The 18,541-nt window shown below is 42.9% G+C and overlaps 1 protein-coding gene across 3 annotated transcripts in view; it reads left to right on the top strand.

The window, feature by feature from the left end:
* The first annotated feature begins 10,996 nt into the window (after positions 1-10,996).
* UBAC2 (UBA domain containing 2) overlaps positions 10,997-18,541 on the top strand; it is a 156,525-nt gene continuing 148,980 nt past the window's right edge. For 2 of the 3 annotated variants that reach the window (XM_029210298.1, XM_029210295.1), the window contains exon 1: positions 10,997-11,186. In XM_029210298.1, the coding sequence (XP_029066131.1) occupies positions 11,156-11,186 (31 nt within the window). In that variant the 5' untranslated portion in view covers positions 10,997-11,155. Of the gene's footprint in view, positions 11,187-16,097; positions 16,290-18,541 lie in introns of those variants that run through there. The other variant, XM_029210296.1, reaches the window with a different exon arrangement.

Raw genomic sequence — 18,541 nt, 5'->3', positions numbered from 1 at the left:
TTAGGATCCAATGTCCATACATATGGAAATAAATTTTCTGCCCAATGTTTTTATTCCCATGAACCTTAACATTTGTGGTCAGTAAAGCTTCATTATCATAGAGGTTTCTTGCAATTCACTTGCAACATTCTTTTGACTGTAGATCATTTCAGAGCCGATTTTCTACTTCTGGATTTCTCATAGATTCTCCTGCATACAACATTATTGCTCAATTAACAGAAGAAAACATTTAAGTTTCTTTCTCTCATAAAAATAACTTCTTATACAGCAGTTACAATTAATTTTCCCTTATATTGTTTGGATTTCCATAGTATCATTTGTGCTATTCTATAAGAAACGGTACCTCATATCCTTCAGATTGGATCAAAAAAACATTTCAAGGACAACACTATGATTTCCAAACTTTCCTTAAATCTCTGAAGTTTCTATCTTTGCCAACTCTGTGTCTCTCTTTATAAAATATTCACTTGGTCTTGATGGGTTCATCTAGATGAATTAGAAAAAAACTATGTTGCCAGCATGGATATTTTCAAATATTCAGCTGAGTACTCTCAACCTCTTTTCTTAATATCTAAATTATATATAGTATTTTTAAAATAAGGGCTAAATTTGTACATCTTTGTGAAAAATATAGAAGCACTAAGAATGCCATAAACGTAAACTGATACAGGTGACTCAAGGGCAACGAGTGGAGTTGTTGTAGGTGGTGTGGTTTTCTGAATTGGTAAACAGCTCCTGATTTTCAAATATCAACCAAAACAATATTAGTGGCATTCCTGGAAAATTCGCCGTGAATTAAAACTCTGCAAGGCATACACGTTTACATGTGAATTAGAATTGGTTCTCGACTCAAATAAATACAAACGAGCTTTTACCTACATAAGAAGCATGAGCTGGGAGAGTCAAAAGTTGGTTAGGAAAGAAAACAATTGGTTTTTTTGTAAAAAGGTTTGGTCTGGCATCAGTGGACCCCATGCAGTATTTCCCAGTTCACTGTGACAGCCAAAAATACCCTTATGTATTTCCCAAATGCTCCCTACTCATTAAACATGTATTATGAATATTACTGTATCATTGAAAAGACACAACTGCTCTTTAAAAAGCTTCCACACCTACTTTCTCATAAATATTGATTTTATAGATATTATATGCTGAAAGTGCATTTGAAGCAGTACGAAGCCTACTTTATCCAAGTACTGACCATCAACCCTAGTCATTATCTACTGATTCCTCCAAAAAGTAGCTGACTAGAATCCCTGGGAATTTGGAAAGGGGATCCTAAGCGAGAAAGTTGGATAGGTTATGGCCTAATAACCTTATGGCATGGTAGCTGTCATCTGTTCAGAACTTGTTACTTCGGAAGTTCGTGATTCTTATTTTTGTTGTTGTTGTTGGCCCCCTCTGCTACTTAGTAATCTTTAGGAAAAGTCCAGTTTATCTCTGCTATTTGAAAGGAATACTATGCCAAAGGCAGGGTGAAACATATAGGAAAAGGGGCTTATCAGGGATTTTGGTCAGCAGCCTTCCCCCAGCGCTCACCTGGAGATTTTCTTTCTGATGCTAAAACCTTAGAGAAGCTGTGTTTTATTTTATTAAAGGAAGACAACACCTTCACACCAAGAGACTCAAAATGGGTAGGATACAACGTTTGTACAACACATTCCCTACCCGGGAAGGGGCTTACCCTCTCAGGTGTATTGCTATTACCCCAATGTAGAAAGTAGATCAATAAGACACAGCGAGGCAAATGGTGATTCCTAGTAATTGACAGAATTAGGTCTCCATAAATATGATCCAGAGAAGACACAAAGTAGAAACATAGGCATGGACAACAGAAGTGATATACAGGAAGAGATCTGGGACTGTGTGATAAAGGTTAGATGAATTACACTAGTTACTGTAGGGTTTCTCCACCTGCACTACTGACATTTTGGTCAGGAGAATTCTTTACTGTGGGAGGCTGTCCTGTGTATTGTAGGATGTTGAGCAGCATCCCTGGCCTCTGCCCATTAGATGCCAGTAGCAGTCTCCTCCCCCAATTCTCACACCAAAATTGTTTCCCAATATTGGCAAGAGTTCCCTGGAGTCTAAAATCGGCCCCTGTTGAGAATCACTGCTTCTCAGACTTCAGTGTGCATAGGATCAGCTGGGAGTCTTCTAAACACTGCTTTTATAGGTCTGCGGTAGGGCCTGGCACTCTCTAGTCCAAACAAGATCCCAGATGAGACCGATGCTGCCTGTCCAAGGGCAACACTTGCTTCTTTTAAGGCAAACTTACAGCCTTCTACCAGTCAACACACACGGCTCATCAGAATGCAAAGGAGATGTATACTCAGGGTATGGAGTGTTGAAAATACTTTCAAGCAAGATCTGCATACCACATTGAGTTATCATGTATTTAATTAAGCATGTTTAAGAAGTGAACATAAATAAGTGAGGGGTTTGTATTTGTTTTTTTAAACTTCAGAGTGCTTTATCTCCTAATTCAGCAGTTCTCAAAACTTTTGGTCTTGGGATCCCTTTAACACTCTTAAAAATAATTGAGAACTGCAAGAGCTTTTGTTAACATGGGTTTGTATCTACTGGTATTTACTGGATTAGAAATTAACTAAGAAACTGAGTAAATTGTTTAAATATTTGAAATTAATTTAAAAATAGTATACCCAAGGATGCAGCCTTTGAGAAAGTAAGGCAGTGTTGACACCATCAGCACTGAATATACGACTGAAACCTGGTTAGAGCCTCTATATAAACTTTTAAGATTCTGGTGGGCAGGTGCAGAGAACTACTTGTCTTAACAGCTTCAGGAGACAAGTCTCTTACGTTCACAGGCCAGGGACACGCAAAAATCAAGAGCAAATGTATTTCCAGCTGTGTGGCTGACAGGGTCTTGGTGCTCCAGCTGGGCGTCAGGCCTGCACCTCTGAGGTGAGCTGAGTTCAGGACACTGGTCCACCAGAGGCCTCCCGGCCCCAGGTAATATCAATTGGCGAGAGAGATCTCCGCCTCAATGCTAAGACCCAGCTCCACCCAACGGCCAGCAGATTCCAGCACTGAAAGCCCCATGCCAAACAACTAGCAAGACAGGAACACAACCCCAACCGTTAGCAGAGAGGTTGCCTAAAATCATAATAAGGTCACAGACACCCCAAAACACACCACTGGACGGGGTCCTGCCCCCCAGGGAGACAAGATCCAGCCTCATCCACCAGAACACGGGCACCAGTCCCCTCTACCAGGAAGCTTACACAACCCACTGAACCAGCCTCACCCACTGGGGGCAGACACCAAAAACAACGGGAACTATGAACCTGCAGCCTGCGAAAAGGAGACCCCAAACACAGTAAGTTAAACAAAATGAGAAGACAGAGAAATATGCAGCAGATGAAGGAGCAAGGTAAAAACCCACCAGACCAAACAAATGAGGAGGAAATAGGCAGTCTACCTGAAAAAGAATTCAGAGTGATGATAGTAAAGATGATCCAAAATCTTGGAAACAGAATGGAGAAAATACAAGAAACGTTTAACAAGGACCTAGAAGAACTAAAGAGCAAACAAACAATGATGAACAGCACAATAAATGAAATTTAAAATTCTCTAGAAGGAATCAATAGCAGAATAACTGAGGCAGAAGAACGGATAAGTGACCTGGAAGATAAAATAGTGGCAGTAACTACCACGGAGCAGAATAAGGAAAAAAGAAGGAAAAGAATTGAGGACAGTCTCAGCGACTTCTGGGACAACATTAAACACACCAACATTCGAATTACAGGGGTCCCAGAAGAAGAAGGGAAAAAGAAAGGGACTGAGAAAATATTTGAACAGATTATAGTTGAAAACTTCCCTAATATGGGAAAGGAAATACTCAGTCAAGTCCAGGAAGCACAGAGATTCCCATACAGGATGAATCCAAGGAGAAATACACCAAGACACATATTCATCAAACTTTCAAAAATTAAATACAAAGAAAAAATATTAAAAGCAGCAAGGGAAAAGCAACAAGTAACATACAAGGGAATCCCCATAAGGTTAACAGCTGATCTTTCAGCAGAAACTCTGCAAGCCAGAAGGGAGTGGAAGGACATATTTAAAGTGATGAAAGGGAAAAACCTACAACCAGGATTACTCTACCCAGCAAGGATCTCATTCATATTTGATGGAGAAATTAAAACCTTTACAGACAAGCAAAAGTGAAGAGAATTCAGCACCAGCAAACCAGCTTTACAACAAATGCTAAAGGAACTTCTCTAGGCAGGAAACACAGAAGAAGGAAAAGACCTACAAAAAGAAACCCAAAACAATTAACAAAATGGTAATAGGAAGATACATATCGATAATTACCTTAAATGTAAATGGATTAAATGCTCTAACCAAAAGACATAGACTGGCTGAATGGATACAAAAACAAGACCCATATACATGCTGTCTACAAGAGACCCACTTCAGACCTAGGGACACATACAGACTGAAAGGAGGGGATGGAAAAAGGTATTCCATGCAAATGGAAATCAAAAGAAAGCTGGAGTAGCAGTTCTCATATCAAACATAATAGACTTTAAAATAAAGACTATTACAAGAGACAAAGAAGGACACTACATAATCATCAAGGGATCAATCCAAGAAGAAGATGTAACAATTGTAAATATTTATGCACCCAACACAGGAGCAACTCAATACATAAGGCAAATGCTAACAGCCATAAAAGGGGAAATCGACGGTAACAGAATCATAGTAGGGGACTTTAACACCCCACTTTCAACAATGGACAGATCATCCAAAATGAAAATAAATATGGAAACACAAGCTTTAAATGATACATTAAACAAGATGGACTTAACTGATGTTTATAGGACAATCCACCCAAAAACAACAGAATACACATTTTTCTCAAGTGCTCATGGAACATTCTCCAGGATAGATTATATCTTGGGTCACAAATAAAGCCTTGATAAATTTAAGAAAACTGAAATCGTATCAAGTATCTTTTCCGACCACAAGGCCATAAGACTAGATATCAATTACAGGAAAAAAACTGTAAAAAAATACAAACACATGGAGGCTAAACAATACACTACTAAATAACCAAGAGATCACTGAAGAAATCAAAGAGGAAATCAAAAAATACCTAGAAACAAATGACAATGAAAACACAACAACCCAAAACCTATGTAGTGCAGCAAAAGCAGTTCTAAGAGGGAAGTTTACAGTAATACAATCCAACCTCAGGAAACAAATCTCAAATAAACAACCTAAACTTACACCTAAAGCAACTCGAGAAAGAAGAACAAAAAAATGCCCAAAGTTAGCGGAAGGAAAGAAATCATAAAGATCAGAGCAGAAATAAATGAAAAGAAATGAAGGAAACGATAGCAAAGATGAATAAAACTAAAAGCTGGTTCTTTGAGAAGATAAACAAAATTGATAAACCATTAGCCAGACTCATCAAAAAAAAAAAGAGAAGACTCAAATCAACAGAATTAGAAATGAAAAAGGAGAAGTAACACTGACACTGCAGAAATACAAAGGATCATGAGAGATTACTACAAGCAACTATATGCCAATAAAATGGACAACCTGGAAGAAATGGACAAATTCTTAGAAAAGCACAACCTTCCGAGACTGAACCAGGAAGAAATAGAAAATATGAACAGACCAATCACAAGTGCTAAAATTGAAACTGTGATTAAAAATTTTCCAACAAACAAAAGTCCAGGACCAGATGGCTTCACAGGTGAATTCTATCAAACATTTAGAGAAGAGCTAACACCTATCCTTCTCAAACTCTTCCAAAATAAGCAGAGGGAGGAACACTCCCAAACTCATTCTATGAGGCCACCATCACTGTGATACCAAACCAGACAAAGATATCACAAAAAAAGAAAACTACAGGCCAATATCTCTGATGAACATAGATGTAAAAATCCTCAACAAAATACTAGCAAACAGAATCCAACAGCACATTAAAAGGATCATACACCATGATCAAGTGGGGTTTATCCCAGGAATGCAAGGATTCTTCAATATACGCAAATCAATCAATGTGATACACCACATTAACAAACTGAAGGAGAAAAACCATATGATCATCTCAATAGATGCAGAAAAAGCTTTCAACAAAATTCAACACCCATTTATTATTAAAACTGTCCAGAAAGTAGGCATAGAGGGAAGTTACCTCAACATAATAAAGGCCATATATGACAAACCCACAGCCAACATCATTCTCAAAGGTGAAAAACTGAAACCATTTCCACTAAGATCAGGAACAAGACAAGGTTGCCCACTCTCACCGCTATTATTCAACACAGTTTTAGCCACAGCAAATAGAGAAGAAAAAGAAATAAGGAATCCAAATTGGAAAAGAAGAAGTAAAACTGCAACTGTTTGCAGATGACATGATACTATACATAGAGAATCCTAAAGATGCTGCCAGAAAACTACTAGAGCTAATCAATGAATTTGGTAAAGCAGCAGGATACAAAATTCATGCACAGAAGTCTCTTGCATCCCTATACACTAATGATGAAAAATCTGAAAGAGAAATTAAGGAAACACTCCCAATTACCATTGCAACAAAGAGAATAAAATACCTAGAAATAAACGTACCTAAGGAGACAAAAGACCTGTATGCAGAAAACTATAAGACACTGATGAAAGAAATTAAAGACAATACAAAGAGATTAAGAGATAAACCATGTTCTTGGATTGGAAGAATCAACATCGTGAAAATGCCTATACTACACAAAGCAATTTACAGATTCAATGTAATCCCTATCAAACTACTAATGGCATTTTTCACAGAACTAGAACAAAAAATTTTACAATTTGTATGGAAACACAAAAGACCCCAAATAGCCAAAGCAATCTTGAGAAAGAAAAACAGAGCTGGAGGAATCAGGCTCCCTGACTTCAGACTATACTACAAAGACAAAGTAATCAAGACACTATGGTACTGGCATAAAAACAGAAATATACATCAGTGGAACAGGATAGAAAGCCCAGAGATAAACCCATGCACATACGGTCACCTTATCTTTGATAAAGGATGCAAGAATATACAATGGAGAAAAGACAGCCTCTTCAATAAGTGGTGCTGGGAAAACTGGAGAGCTACATGTAAAAGAATGAAATTAGAACACTCCCTAACACCATACACAAAAATAAACTCAAAATGGATTAAAGACCTAAGTGTAAAGCCAGACACTATAAAATTCTTAGAGGAAAACATAGGCAGACACACTCTATGACATAAATCACAGCAAGATCCTTTTGACCCACCTCCTAGAGAAATGGAAATAGAAACCAAAATAAACTAATGGGACCCAATGAAACTTAAAAGCTTTTGCACAGCAAAGGAAACCATAAACAAGACGAAAAGACAACCCTCAGAATGGGAGAAAATATTTGCAAATGAAGCAACTGACAAAGGATTAATCTCCAAAATATACAAGCAGCTCTTGCAGCTCAATATCAAAAAAAGCAAACAACCCAATCCAAAAATGGGCAGAAGACCTAAACAGACATTTCTCCAAAGAAGATACACAGATTGCCAACAAACACACGAAAGGATGTTCAACATCACTAGTCATTAGAGGAATGCAAATCAAAACCACAATGAGGTATCACCTCACACCGCTCAGAATGGCCATCATCAAAAAATCTACAAACAGTAAGTGCTGGAGAGGGTGTGGAGAAAAGGGAACCCTCTTGCACTGTTGGTGGGAATGTAAATTGATTCAGCCATTATGGGGAACACTATGGAGGTTCCTTAAAAAACTAAAAATAGAACAACCATATGACCCAGCAATCCCACTACTGGGCATATGCCCTGAGAAAACCACAATTCAAAAAGAGTCATGTAGGGGCTTCCCTGGTGGCGCAGTGGTTGAGAGTCCGCCTGCCGATGCAGGGGAACGTGGGTCCGTGCCCTGGAGGATCCCACGTGCCACGGAGCGTCTGGCCCTGTGGGCCATGGCCACTGGGCCTGCGCGTCCGGAGCCTGTGCTCCGCAACGGGGGAGGCCACAGCGGTGAGAGGCCCGCATACCGCAAAAAAAAAAAAAAAAAAAGAGTCATGTACCACAATGTTCATTGCAGCACTATTTACAATAGCCAGGACATGGAAGCAACCTATGTGTCCATCAACAGATGAATCAATAAAGAAGATGTGGTACATATATACAATGGAATATTACTCTGCCATAAAAAGAAATGAAATTGAGTTATTTGTAGTGAGGTAGATGGACCTAGAGACTGTCATACAGAGTGAAGTAAGTCAGAGAGAAAAACAAATACCGTATGCTAACACATATATATGGAATCTAACAAAAAAAAAAGGTTCTAAAGAACCTAGGGGCAGGACAGGAATAAAGATGCAGACACAGAGGATGGACTTGAGGACACAGGGAGGGGGAAGGGTAAGCTGGGACAAAGTGAGAGAGTGGCATGGACATATATACACTACCAAATGTAAAATAGATAGCTAGTGGGAAGCAGCTGCATAGCACAGGGAGATCAGCTCCATGCTTTGTGACCGCCTGGAGGGGTGGGATAGGGAGGGTGGGAGGGAGACACAAGAGGGAGGACATATGGGGATATATGTATATGTATAGCTGATTCAGTTTGTTCTACAGCAGAAACTAGCACAACATTGTAAAGCAATTATACTCCAATAAAAATGTTTAAAAAAATAGTATACCCATTACATGTTAACATAACTAATAAATTGTTGTGAAAAATTACTGTACTTTCCCAAGCAAAACATTATGGGGAAGAACAGCATTATTTAGCATTTTTGCAAATGTCTAACATCTGGTTTAATAGAAGACAGCTGGATTCTCATATCTGCTTCTGCTTTGTTTTTTTGTGATTCACTGTTTTTTTTAATAAATTTATTTAGTTTATTTATTAATTTTTGGCTTTGTCAGGTCTTCGTTGCTGCATGTGGGCTTTCTCTAGTTGCAGCGAGCAGGGGCTACTCTTTGTTGTGGTGCGCGGGCTTCTTATTGCAGTGGCTTCTCTTGTGGCAGAGCACAAGCTCTCGGCACGTGGGCTTCAGTAGTTGTGGTACATGGGCTTCAGTAGTTGTGGCACGAGGGCTCAGGAGTTGTGGCATCTTCCCGGTCCAAGGCTTGAACCCGTGTCCCCTGAATTGGCAGGCGGATTCTTAACCACTGCGCCACCAGGGAAGCCCGATTCATTGTTTTAGTTTAAGTATATAAAGAAAATCTGGCCTCGCACAGATATGAGGCTGGAAAAGGAAGCATTTTAATAGTCACTTCTGATAATATGGATATTATTATTTTTTTTTTTTTTTTGCGGTACGCGGGCCTCTCACTGTTGTGGCCTCTCCCGTTGTGGAGCACAGGCTCCGGACGCACAGGCTCAGCGGCCATGGCTCACGGGCCTAGCCGCTCCGCGGCATGTGGAATCTTCCCGGACCGGGGCACGAACCCGTGGCCCATGCATCGGCAGGGGGACTCTCAACCACTGCGCCACCAGGGAAGCCCGCAGATATTCTTTTTTGATATGACACCGCAGCTTAACAAATGGTAGTTTCTTAAAGACTAGTTGCAATGAGAAGTCTGAAACCCTACCTTTTGTACTGTTGACACCAAAATTTATTGGTTTATCTTGCAGTTTGAATTGATCTTTTACCCATGCATGATTTTGTAACACCACGTATTGGTCAACTGGAAAATACTAGCTCATTAAGTTATACAACTGTTCCGAATGTGCAGTGGAAAACTCCACTGGACACTCCAGAGCAATTAAGAGTAAAAATGACAAATAATATCTTTATATCACTGTAAAGATAGCTTTGGCCTTTGGTACTCCCTAAAGGGTGGGTGGCAGTCCCCACACCTACCGTGAGAACCACTGTCCTACGCTGGCTGCAGCTGACAGCTTCTGCACACATAAAGGACCTTCAGAGTACCATTTTACGGCAAAATAACTCAATTGGATGAATCTTAAGTTAAACATAAAACGTATTTCAAGATTGTGAACACGCTTCACGAATAAAGAAAAGCCTGAAGAAAATAAAAGTCACTTTATACTTTTGTCTTCTAGAAATAAATGTGTTAATATTTTGGCCCACTGTCACCTCTCCTTAAGGGCAGAGACTGTGTTTTACTGATCTACAAATTTCGGAGTTAGCATAATGCCTGGCCCTTATGAGCACTCAAAAAGAATTTTTCTTTATTAAAAGTATACCGTACATAGTTTTGTAGCCTATCCTTTTCATTTAGCCTCAGAGTTGGTCAGTTTTCCCATATGCGTTCTATAACTACTGCATAACATTAAAAACCGTGACTTTGCTTTGGCAAGGAGTAAAAATTTTGCAAGGGAAAAAAATTTAAACGACATGGGTCCAGCAGGACTCCAAGGAAGAAGTTTGGGGAGCAGGGTCGCTCCGCCACAGACTCACCGCGCCTGGGACACCTGGACACAGGCCACCGCGGCGGGGAGGGGTGAGGGTCCAGGGACCATGGCACTTGGCGCTTTTTCGGGGGCTTTCGCGCGGGACCGACATGCGAAAAAAGGGGGGGCAGCTGGACGGCCCCACTCCCCACGACAGGGAGGGTCTTCCAGCTCCGGCTCCCCTTTCCTCGGAGGAGCTGCCTCTCCTGCACTTGTCTAGGCACCGGAACTCGAGACAGTTCTGTCAACAGTCAGCCGGAGAGCCAGCTCCAGGGACGGCCCAGAAAGACTGAGCATGCGTGGAACGCACCCGGCGTGCAATCCTGGGAGAGGTTAGAGGTCGCGCGGTACATCACCGCGCCGGCATTCCAGATGAATTAGCTGCTTTGGTGGCTCCACAGGGCGAGTGGCGGCACTAAAGCACTAGTGTGCGGCTCCCAAGAGTTACACCCGCTCCTCCCACACCATCCCACTCCTTTTCTAAGGCTCCCGCGGCCGTCGGAAAAAGCCGGAAAGGCGGACCACTTTCGCTTCGCACCCACTTCCCTTCCCCGGCCGGAAGGGAAAGGGGGCAGAGAAGCATCGCATGCGCCCTTCGCAGGCGGCCCCTGGAGTGGAGTCGAGTTGCTGGTTTCGTCGGCCCGGCCGGAGTGCGCCTGCGCGGTCTCCGGCTTCCCTCCACCTCCGCTTCCCCTCCCCCTGTCCCCCGCGGGGCCTCTGGGTCCGGCGGGACCATGTTCACCAGCACCGGTTCCAGTGGGCTTTGTGAGTACCGGACGCCGCCATCCTGGCTGTCCCCTAAACACCACACTGGGTACCTCCTTGAGGAGGCTGGGGGCAGCGGGGACTCTCGGGGTTGCAGGCGGTTTGGGGGTCGATCTGCCGTCCCTGTGCCGGAACCTTGGTAGTTCTTGCCCGGTGGGGGGCAGCGGACACCGCCCCCACTTCAGCCTGGAGGGGTCAGTGGGGACTGAGTCAGCCCCCAGCCCCCCACCTGTGAGCCCCAGGTGCGATGGTCAGATGCTCCTGGGGCTGCTGTAGGTGGGCTGGGCAGTTAGGGTCGGGCTGGGTTGCCCTGGTCTTATGGCCCGGCCCCCTGCCCTCAGCGGTAGGTTTGCCAGCTAGAAAGAAGAGGCTGTCCGGGTGGAAGCGATGCTGGAAGCCTGCTCCCTTCCCAGTCACCTTGCTCCATTCATTTAGGCTACAGAGGGACCGAACTGGCTCTCCCCCGGATGCAAATTCCAAGCTCTGCTTCAGGAGCTGACCCCTTAGTTTTACTCAGATTTTTTTTTTTCTCCTCAGTCTCTCTTAGGAGTTTTTAGACAAACAAAAACTGATTAAAGTACTTCAAAGTGGAAGGAAGTTTGGAAGTAGTTTGGCAGGAAAGCAGAGACATTGCTGCTGGATGTTGCTAAATTTTACTGGAGTGTCAGCTGTGGAGTGTCAGCAGATAGAGGGCGGAGAAATATATATAGCGTTTTAAACGACTTTCTCTTTCTCATTGAAATGGTTTAATTGACTTTTGATAAGGTGGACTGTATGTTAACTAAACAGCGCTGAGATTAGGCACTGATACAGCAACAGTGAATTGTTTGAATAGCTATAATTTTTGCAATTGCTTGTCACTATTAACGCATCATATCTCTATACATGTGAAGTTAATCTTACTGAGTACAGAGGCAGTTGACATTTCCAAATATTAATGATCTGTTGTGAATGTTAGGAATCTTTTTCTGAGAATACATATCTTAGCCTGGGAGTAAGTTAGTATCAGGGCAACAGGCATAATTATAAATCTTCCTCACTTCTCAACTTCTCAGGTTCTGAAGTGGGTTTAATATTTGTGATTTCCCTTGTTTCATACTTAATTTGATTTATGGCACCTTTCAGGTATTGGCCTCAGAGTATGTTACAACTACTAGGTAATTAATCTTCCCCAAACTACCCTTTAGAAAAAGAACATGACTGTTGAAACTGATACTCAAAAGGTGGTGTGATTTTCCTGGGATCTGTGAGCCATACACTGGTGGATATGAAATTAATGGTAGAATTCTTCAATTTTATTTGTTCTTTTTCATCATTTTGACTTATCCTTCCTTGCTGACCAAAACACATTAAAGAATTAAAAAGGCAAGCAAAATCTGTTATTGGTTACTATGCTGTATTAGCTATTATGTTGGCAAAGTGTATTCAGATTTGATACAGGGTGACTCTGGGGAAGGTAGTAATATGTGATTACCTGTGGCACATGGTTGATGAGTATTGAATTCTAGGAGCCAAACTGCTACCCAGAGAGAGGCCTAGGCCAAAGGCTCCTCCTTAGCTGTCTTGCCCTTTTTCTAAAATAAATGTATCCACAGCATAAGAATTGATGGAATGGCCATTCCTCAGAAGTCCATGTCTTATATGCTCATTTAACAAACATTTTGAGCATCTCGGAAACTGCGAGGGGCTGGGAATGCAACATTAGACAAGTCTTGGTCCCAGTGTTTGCAGAGCTTACAGTGGTGTTTAGGCACTGGTTTTCCAAGACTGGTCTTTCGGCAAGTCTGGGTGGGAAAATTTACTTTGCTTTGAAATTTTTCTTTGCGATGCGCCCCACTGAGAGGGAAGTGATTTCCTCTAGCTAAGTTGTGTAGCCCTTTGGTAATTCAGAGTTCTGATCCTGAGTAAGTGTCCCGAGGATGAATAATCTGCCTAGCAGTGCCCCCAGGGATGCTGAATAACGTTCTCTTTTTAAGGGAAAAATCCTGACCATTTCCTACCACTGGCGTATTTCCCACATCTGTGACTAGTAGATAGTGTATTTGTGTTATACATGCTTTCCTCCCTCTCTCACTCATTCATTTATTTATTCAACAAGTGTCTGTTTACTACCCACATAAGCCACACACTGTTCGTGTATAGAGGATAAAGTGGTACACAGGATGAAGGAGACCAACATCCAATAAGTAAGTTATGTGTTTTCACATAGTGATAAGCGTCATGAAGAAAATCTGAGGGTAGTGGCATAGACTGCGGTTATGGAGGACTTTAGCAGGAAGCTAAAAGAATGCTAAGGATGCTGCTTTAGCAGGTGTGGTCAGCGAAGATGTTTGGGAAGGTGACCCAAATGGCGTGAAGGAACTCACCTGTCAGTTTTTGTTGAAAAGTGTGCATCTTGCAGAAAGAGAGCAGCAAGCACAAAGACTCTCAAACAGGCACAGCAGGGCGTTTTCAAGGTATTGAAGAAAGCTGGTGCTGCCAGGGCTGTAAGTCAAGAGAAGGGCATTTGCGACCATGTCTACGAAACTGTATAGCTGTCTGCCCTGTCAGGTAATTATGACTGGGTGAAAGTGCATAGGAATCGTGTTCATCATGCCTTATTTTAGACCCTTGCTTAGAGACGAATGCTACCACTCAATTACGTGTTGAATAATAGATGTATCATTTCTTACACTTGTTAGTAAGTGTTCCCATGACTTATTCACTTCACAGTGTATTCACTCTAACATGGACTCAACCAACATTAATTGTGTGTCTGTTGTGTTCTAGGTATAGGTCCCACCCTCAAGGAGTTCTGTGTCTAGTGGGGAAAAACTTAAAAAAAGAAATGAAACAGCTTCTGTACTGGGTGCTGCAGGTTTATGGCAGCCGTGGGCTGGGCAGGGGAGGGGCATGGTTAAGACTTCCAGTGTGGGCGCTATCTCAGCTGATGTTGAGGGATGAGTAAGAGTTTGTCAGGCATGCAAGTGGGGAGAGAGCCTCTATGAGGGACAGAGCCTGGGCAGGGCCTGGACGAGAGGCAGGAGGTGATGAGTTAGGGGATTGTTGCTTACAGCTGAAGGGAGCAGTTTCTGCACGAGGTGTGCAGTGACGTCATTCAGAGGGCTGGTGAGTCGAGAGCTGGGGATGGAACGAGAAGAGGGAGAAGAGGAGGCGTGGCAACAGCTGCCCCTGTCCAGGAGCACAGCCAGGACCAGATGGTAGGGCAGAGTCCGGGGAGCAGAAGAAGGTGAAAATCTAATAGAATGCTAGTCGGAAAGGCTTCACGTTGCTGTGGCAGGCAAGACAGGTTATTGTTGCGGATGTGAGCAGTGTTTTCCATACGCTGCCTGTGGTGTGGCCACACAAAAGCAGCTATGGAGCTTTCCGAATGTCCAGATTCCTGGGTCCCATTCCCAGAGAGTCAGATTCAGAAGGGCTAATGTGGGAATCAGAAATCTGAATTTTTAAAGCATCGAGGGGGAGCTTCTAATGGACAGACTTAGGTCAAGCAACAGGGTGGCCAGCAGGAGGGGCCCAGAGAACAGTTAAGAGTCCAGTGGGAGATGCTGACAGCCCCAGTGAAAGAGGTAGCGGTGCGAATGGACAGGATAGAAAAGAGGGATTCTAAAGATGTGCAGGCAGGTAGGCTGTGTCAGTCAAGCCCATTGGACTGGGGGAGAGAGAGAGGAGTTGAAGGTGACTTGGGGTAGACAGGTGGTGTTACTGTTCACAGAGGCAGGGGGCATAGAGAGGGAGGAGCTCATCTGGGGAAAGATGTTTAATGTCCAGGGGCTTGTAAAGTCCAGTGGGAGATACCCAGGGGCCATCTGGAGAGAGGGAGCTGGCCTGGACATGGGTTGTTAGGTGGGAGTTACGCTGTGGATGTGAATGAGGATGCTGGAAGCAGCGAGTAGAGCCAGAAGGCTGAGGACAGAACTTTAAGCAACTCCAATCCAGTATGTACTGCATGGTGGAGAAAGAGCAGACAGCAAAGTAGGCAGAAGTGGGTGTTCCTTTAGGAGAGAGCTGTCTCCACCCAACCTAATTTGATTCGTCCTCTTTCCTTGTAAACAAACTCCTGCAGTTGCTTCGCACTCTTTCACAGTGACTCTGATCACCAGACTCTTGATGCCCTTGTTTCCAGTTTACAGCCCATTTCTGGCATCTTCCACATCCAGTCTGGAGACCATAGTTAATCACCCGCGTTGCATTCCCATCAAGACCCTCAGCTGTCCTGCTCTCTCACCCGGCAAAACGCCAGCCTTGTATTAATGTGTGGTGTCCAATCCAAGCTGAGTCCTCGGCACGATTGCTCAGTTACATTTCTTGGATTTGGTTGTCTCCCTGTGCACTTCCCCTGTCATGGTCAAGAGTGTTCCCACTCTTAACCCAACCTAAATATAAGGGCCATCACCTGGGCACGCCCTCTCACTAACTTGTTTGTATCCACACTTTAACAGTTGTTAGAGGAGACTTCCTAATGTAGGCGATGTTTGAGCTGATTTTTGAGGGATGAGTAAGGGTTTTCAGGCATGTGAACTTAGTTCCTGTTTTCCAATCTAAAAGAATGAGGCCCACTCTCCACCTATTCTTAACTCATTCCTTGCTGCCTTTTCTAGTGACAGTCCCTCCTTCTCTCTTTGCCTGGCATGCATTGAAGCTGATGCTTTTTCCTGTGGCTCTTCAGAGACCCCCAGAGTACTTCAGATCCCTTATCTGTGGAAAGGAGATAATATTATTCCCTATTTTATTGGGTGGTTTGTGAAGATTAAAAGATTTACTATGTGTAAACTCCTAGAGTTTTGCCATAGTAAGTACTCAGGGTTAAGTATTTTTAACTGGATCCTTCTTTGGGGTCTGTTCTTCAAACTACAGAAGCATAACCCCTCTGTCAATTGACCGTTTCTTTGTTTCTTCTTCCCAACCAAGCTTCTTGAACGATGTCTTCACTTTTTTCCCTTTCTCCCTTCCCTTCACTCTGTAGCCCTCTGCAGTTAATCAGCTGTGTTTTGATGGTTACCTGCTGTGGTTTGACGCTCACTGCAGCCTGCTTCTGCTCCCCCACCCCTGACACCACTGAGGATGAGTGACCGGGGACTTCCTTGTCAACAGATCAGATGGGTACCTCTCAGTCCTTATCTTAGTGGAATGTTCTCTCACACTGGCCTTGATGAACACTTCTTTCTAAAATTCTTTTTTTTTATTGAAGTATAGTTGATTTACAATATTATATTAGTTTCAGGTGTATAACATAGTGATTCAATATTTTTATAGGTTACACTCCATTTAAAGTTATTATAAAATATTGTCTACATTCCCTGTGCTGTATATTACATCCTTGTATCCTATTTATTTTATACCTAGTAGTTTGTATCTTCCTAAAATTCCTTGTTCTTTGACTTTTTCTTCATATCTCCTGAACACATCTACGTAGTTTTTCACATCCTCAGGGTCTACTGGATTTGGCATTAAGTTATTGTTACCTTAAGAAGAGTAGTTTTAGTGGATTATTAAGACCAAAACCTATTTTTGTTGAGGTACGGAGTGAACCAGAGGTAGAGAGTAGAAATAGAGTCGACCGTTGGGATGGACAGCTGGAGTCATCCCTTTGAAGACTCAGATGGCTGTCAGTACCCAGGATATCATGCTAACTCAAGCCACACAGTCCTGAGGTGGGAACCAGTACAGACTTATCAGAGTGAGAAAGTTCTCAAATGAGCTGGAACTTTCCCTTGAGTGAAACTCGTTTTGATCCAAAACATTAGTTAGGGAGCCTAGAGTCAGGTGCAGTTAGGGGAGGTTGATGAATGTGAGGTCCAGCGGTGGCAGCCTATGGTGAGGACATTCATTTCGCTCTAGAGATGGGTGAGCCACAAGGACTGGTGGGTCATTCAGGGTCTGTAACCCCCCCTTCATTTCAGCTTTAGGGTCCTGCCTCGGAGCCCGAAGGCTCTGTCCCCAGCATCATCCTGAAATGGACACTTTGCAGTTTCCCAGTGCAGCTGTGGTTGTGCTCCTAGGAAGGACCAAACTATGTTCTGATTGATATATTCTTTCTTTAGGTATGTACTCAATGTGTTGAATACATAACTTGTGGGAGATGATTAAAATAAATCTTTATTTTTGTCTCTCACCATCTCTTTAAAATGCACTCAGCTTGGAAAGCCTTTTCCTTTTATGAGAAGGCATCAGGCCTTATGACTTTTTATTCACTCTTCAAGTTATTGATTCAACAGCTGTTTAATGAGCATGGCTCATTAGGTGAAAGACAAAAGGTGCATTCAAGTGGCAATGATCTTAGGGAATAGAAGTCACAAAACATAGGCTCAATTTAAAAATACCCAGTTCAGTGTATTAATCAACACTCAGCCTTCATTCAAAGGTAAGAGTTTTTCTCCCTCTTCTCCCAGTTAAGATTTGTAGTTGGCAACCACTTGCTGTCAGAGAAAGTGGTATAGTTGGCTTCTGTCCTTTTGTGTTCCCTCTGACCCCCCAGTTTCCTGTTTCTGACCTTACTGGGTTCTAGATAAGGTGGGGTGGGAGGAAGAGTGAGGAACTAGGATTGTTCTTACGTGGCTCTCTGAGCCTGGTACGTGGTTAAAGCTGACTCTGTGCTGTGGGCTTTTTAGAGTCTCTTGGGAGGCGCCCATTCCGGCTGCTCCCCTGACCTGGGGGGATGCACTGTTATGCTGGTGGGCTTTATTTGGTGTCTTTCATAGCTCCTAGGAAATTAGGTCCACCTACAGTTTCCTCCTTCTAGGGCCTGTTTGGCCTGCTTGAGGACACTGCTGGACTGATTGAAAGATGACCCCACTGTTGCCTCTGGCCTGTGGTCCACCTCTGCTTGCTGGAATTGCTGATTCTTTGCCCTGGTCATGCATTCTTATCTCAGTGATCAACATGGCTTCTCCTCCTTCTGCTCTCTAGAAACCCTGGTACCCCGCTCTCAGGGGTCACGTGTTCATCTCACTCACTAGGCCCGTTTCTCCCTCTTGACCACTGGGGTATTCGTAGGCTCATGATGAGTAGAGCAGCTCTGCTTAGCAGTGGAGCTTATTTCCCAGCCCTTGAACACTTATTCTGGGTCCTGGCAAGTTGCTTTTTATTGCCCCCCTTGTGACTGTTGCAGCTGGTTCCTCGTGTGTCCGCCATGTTCCTTCTTTCAGTCCATGAGTCTCCCTCTTTCTTCCTAAAGCAGAACCAAGATCCAGTTTTGCTTTTACTAGAGATGTTTTATGTCCTAATAAGGATCTTTTTGTAGGAGCTAATGCACTATTGTTGTTTTTATTTGCACGTTTTTCTTTTTCCTTTATTATTATTATATTTCTCTTCCCTTTAGTCAAGTTATTATCTAACTTCTCCAACTTTTTCCA

This window comes from Monodon monoceros, unplaced genomic scaffold, assembly GCF_005190385.1.
Source record: "Monodon monoceros isolate NGI ecotype Baffin Bay Population unplaced genomic scaffold, NGI_Narwhal_1 Super_Scaffold_8, whole genome shotgun sequence".
In the NCBI taxonomy this organism is placed as follows: domain Eukaryota; kingdom Metazoa; phylum Chordata; class Mammalia; order Artiodactyla; family Monodontidae; genus Monodon; species Monodon monoceros.
Note: the sequence above shows the minus strand (reverse complement) of the source record. Positions and strands in the feature narration are given on the sequence as shown.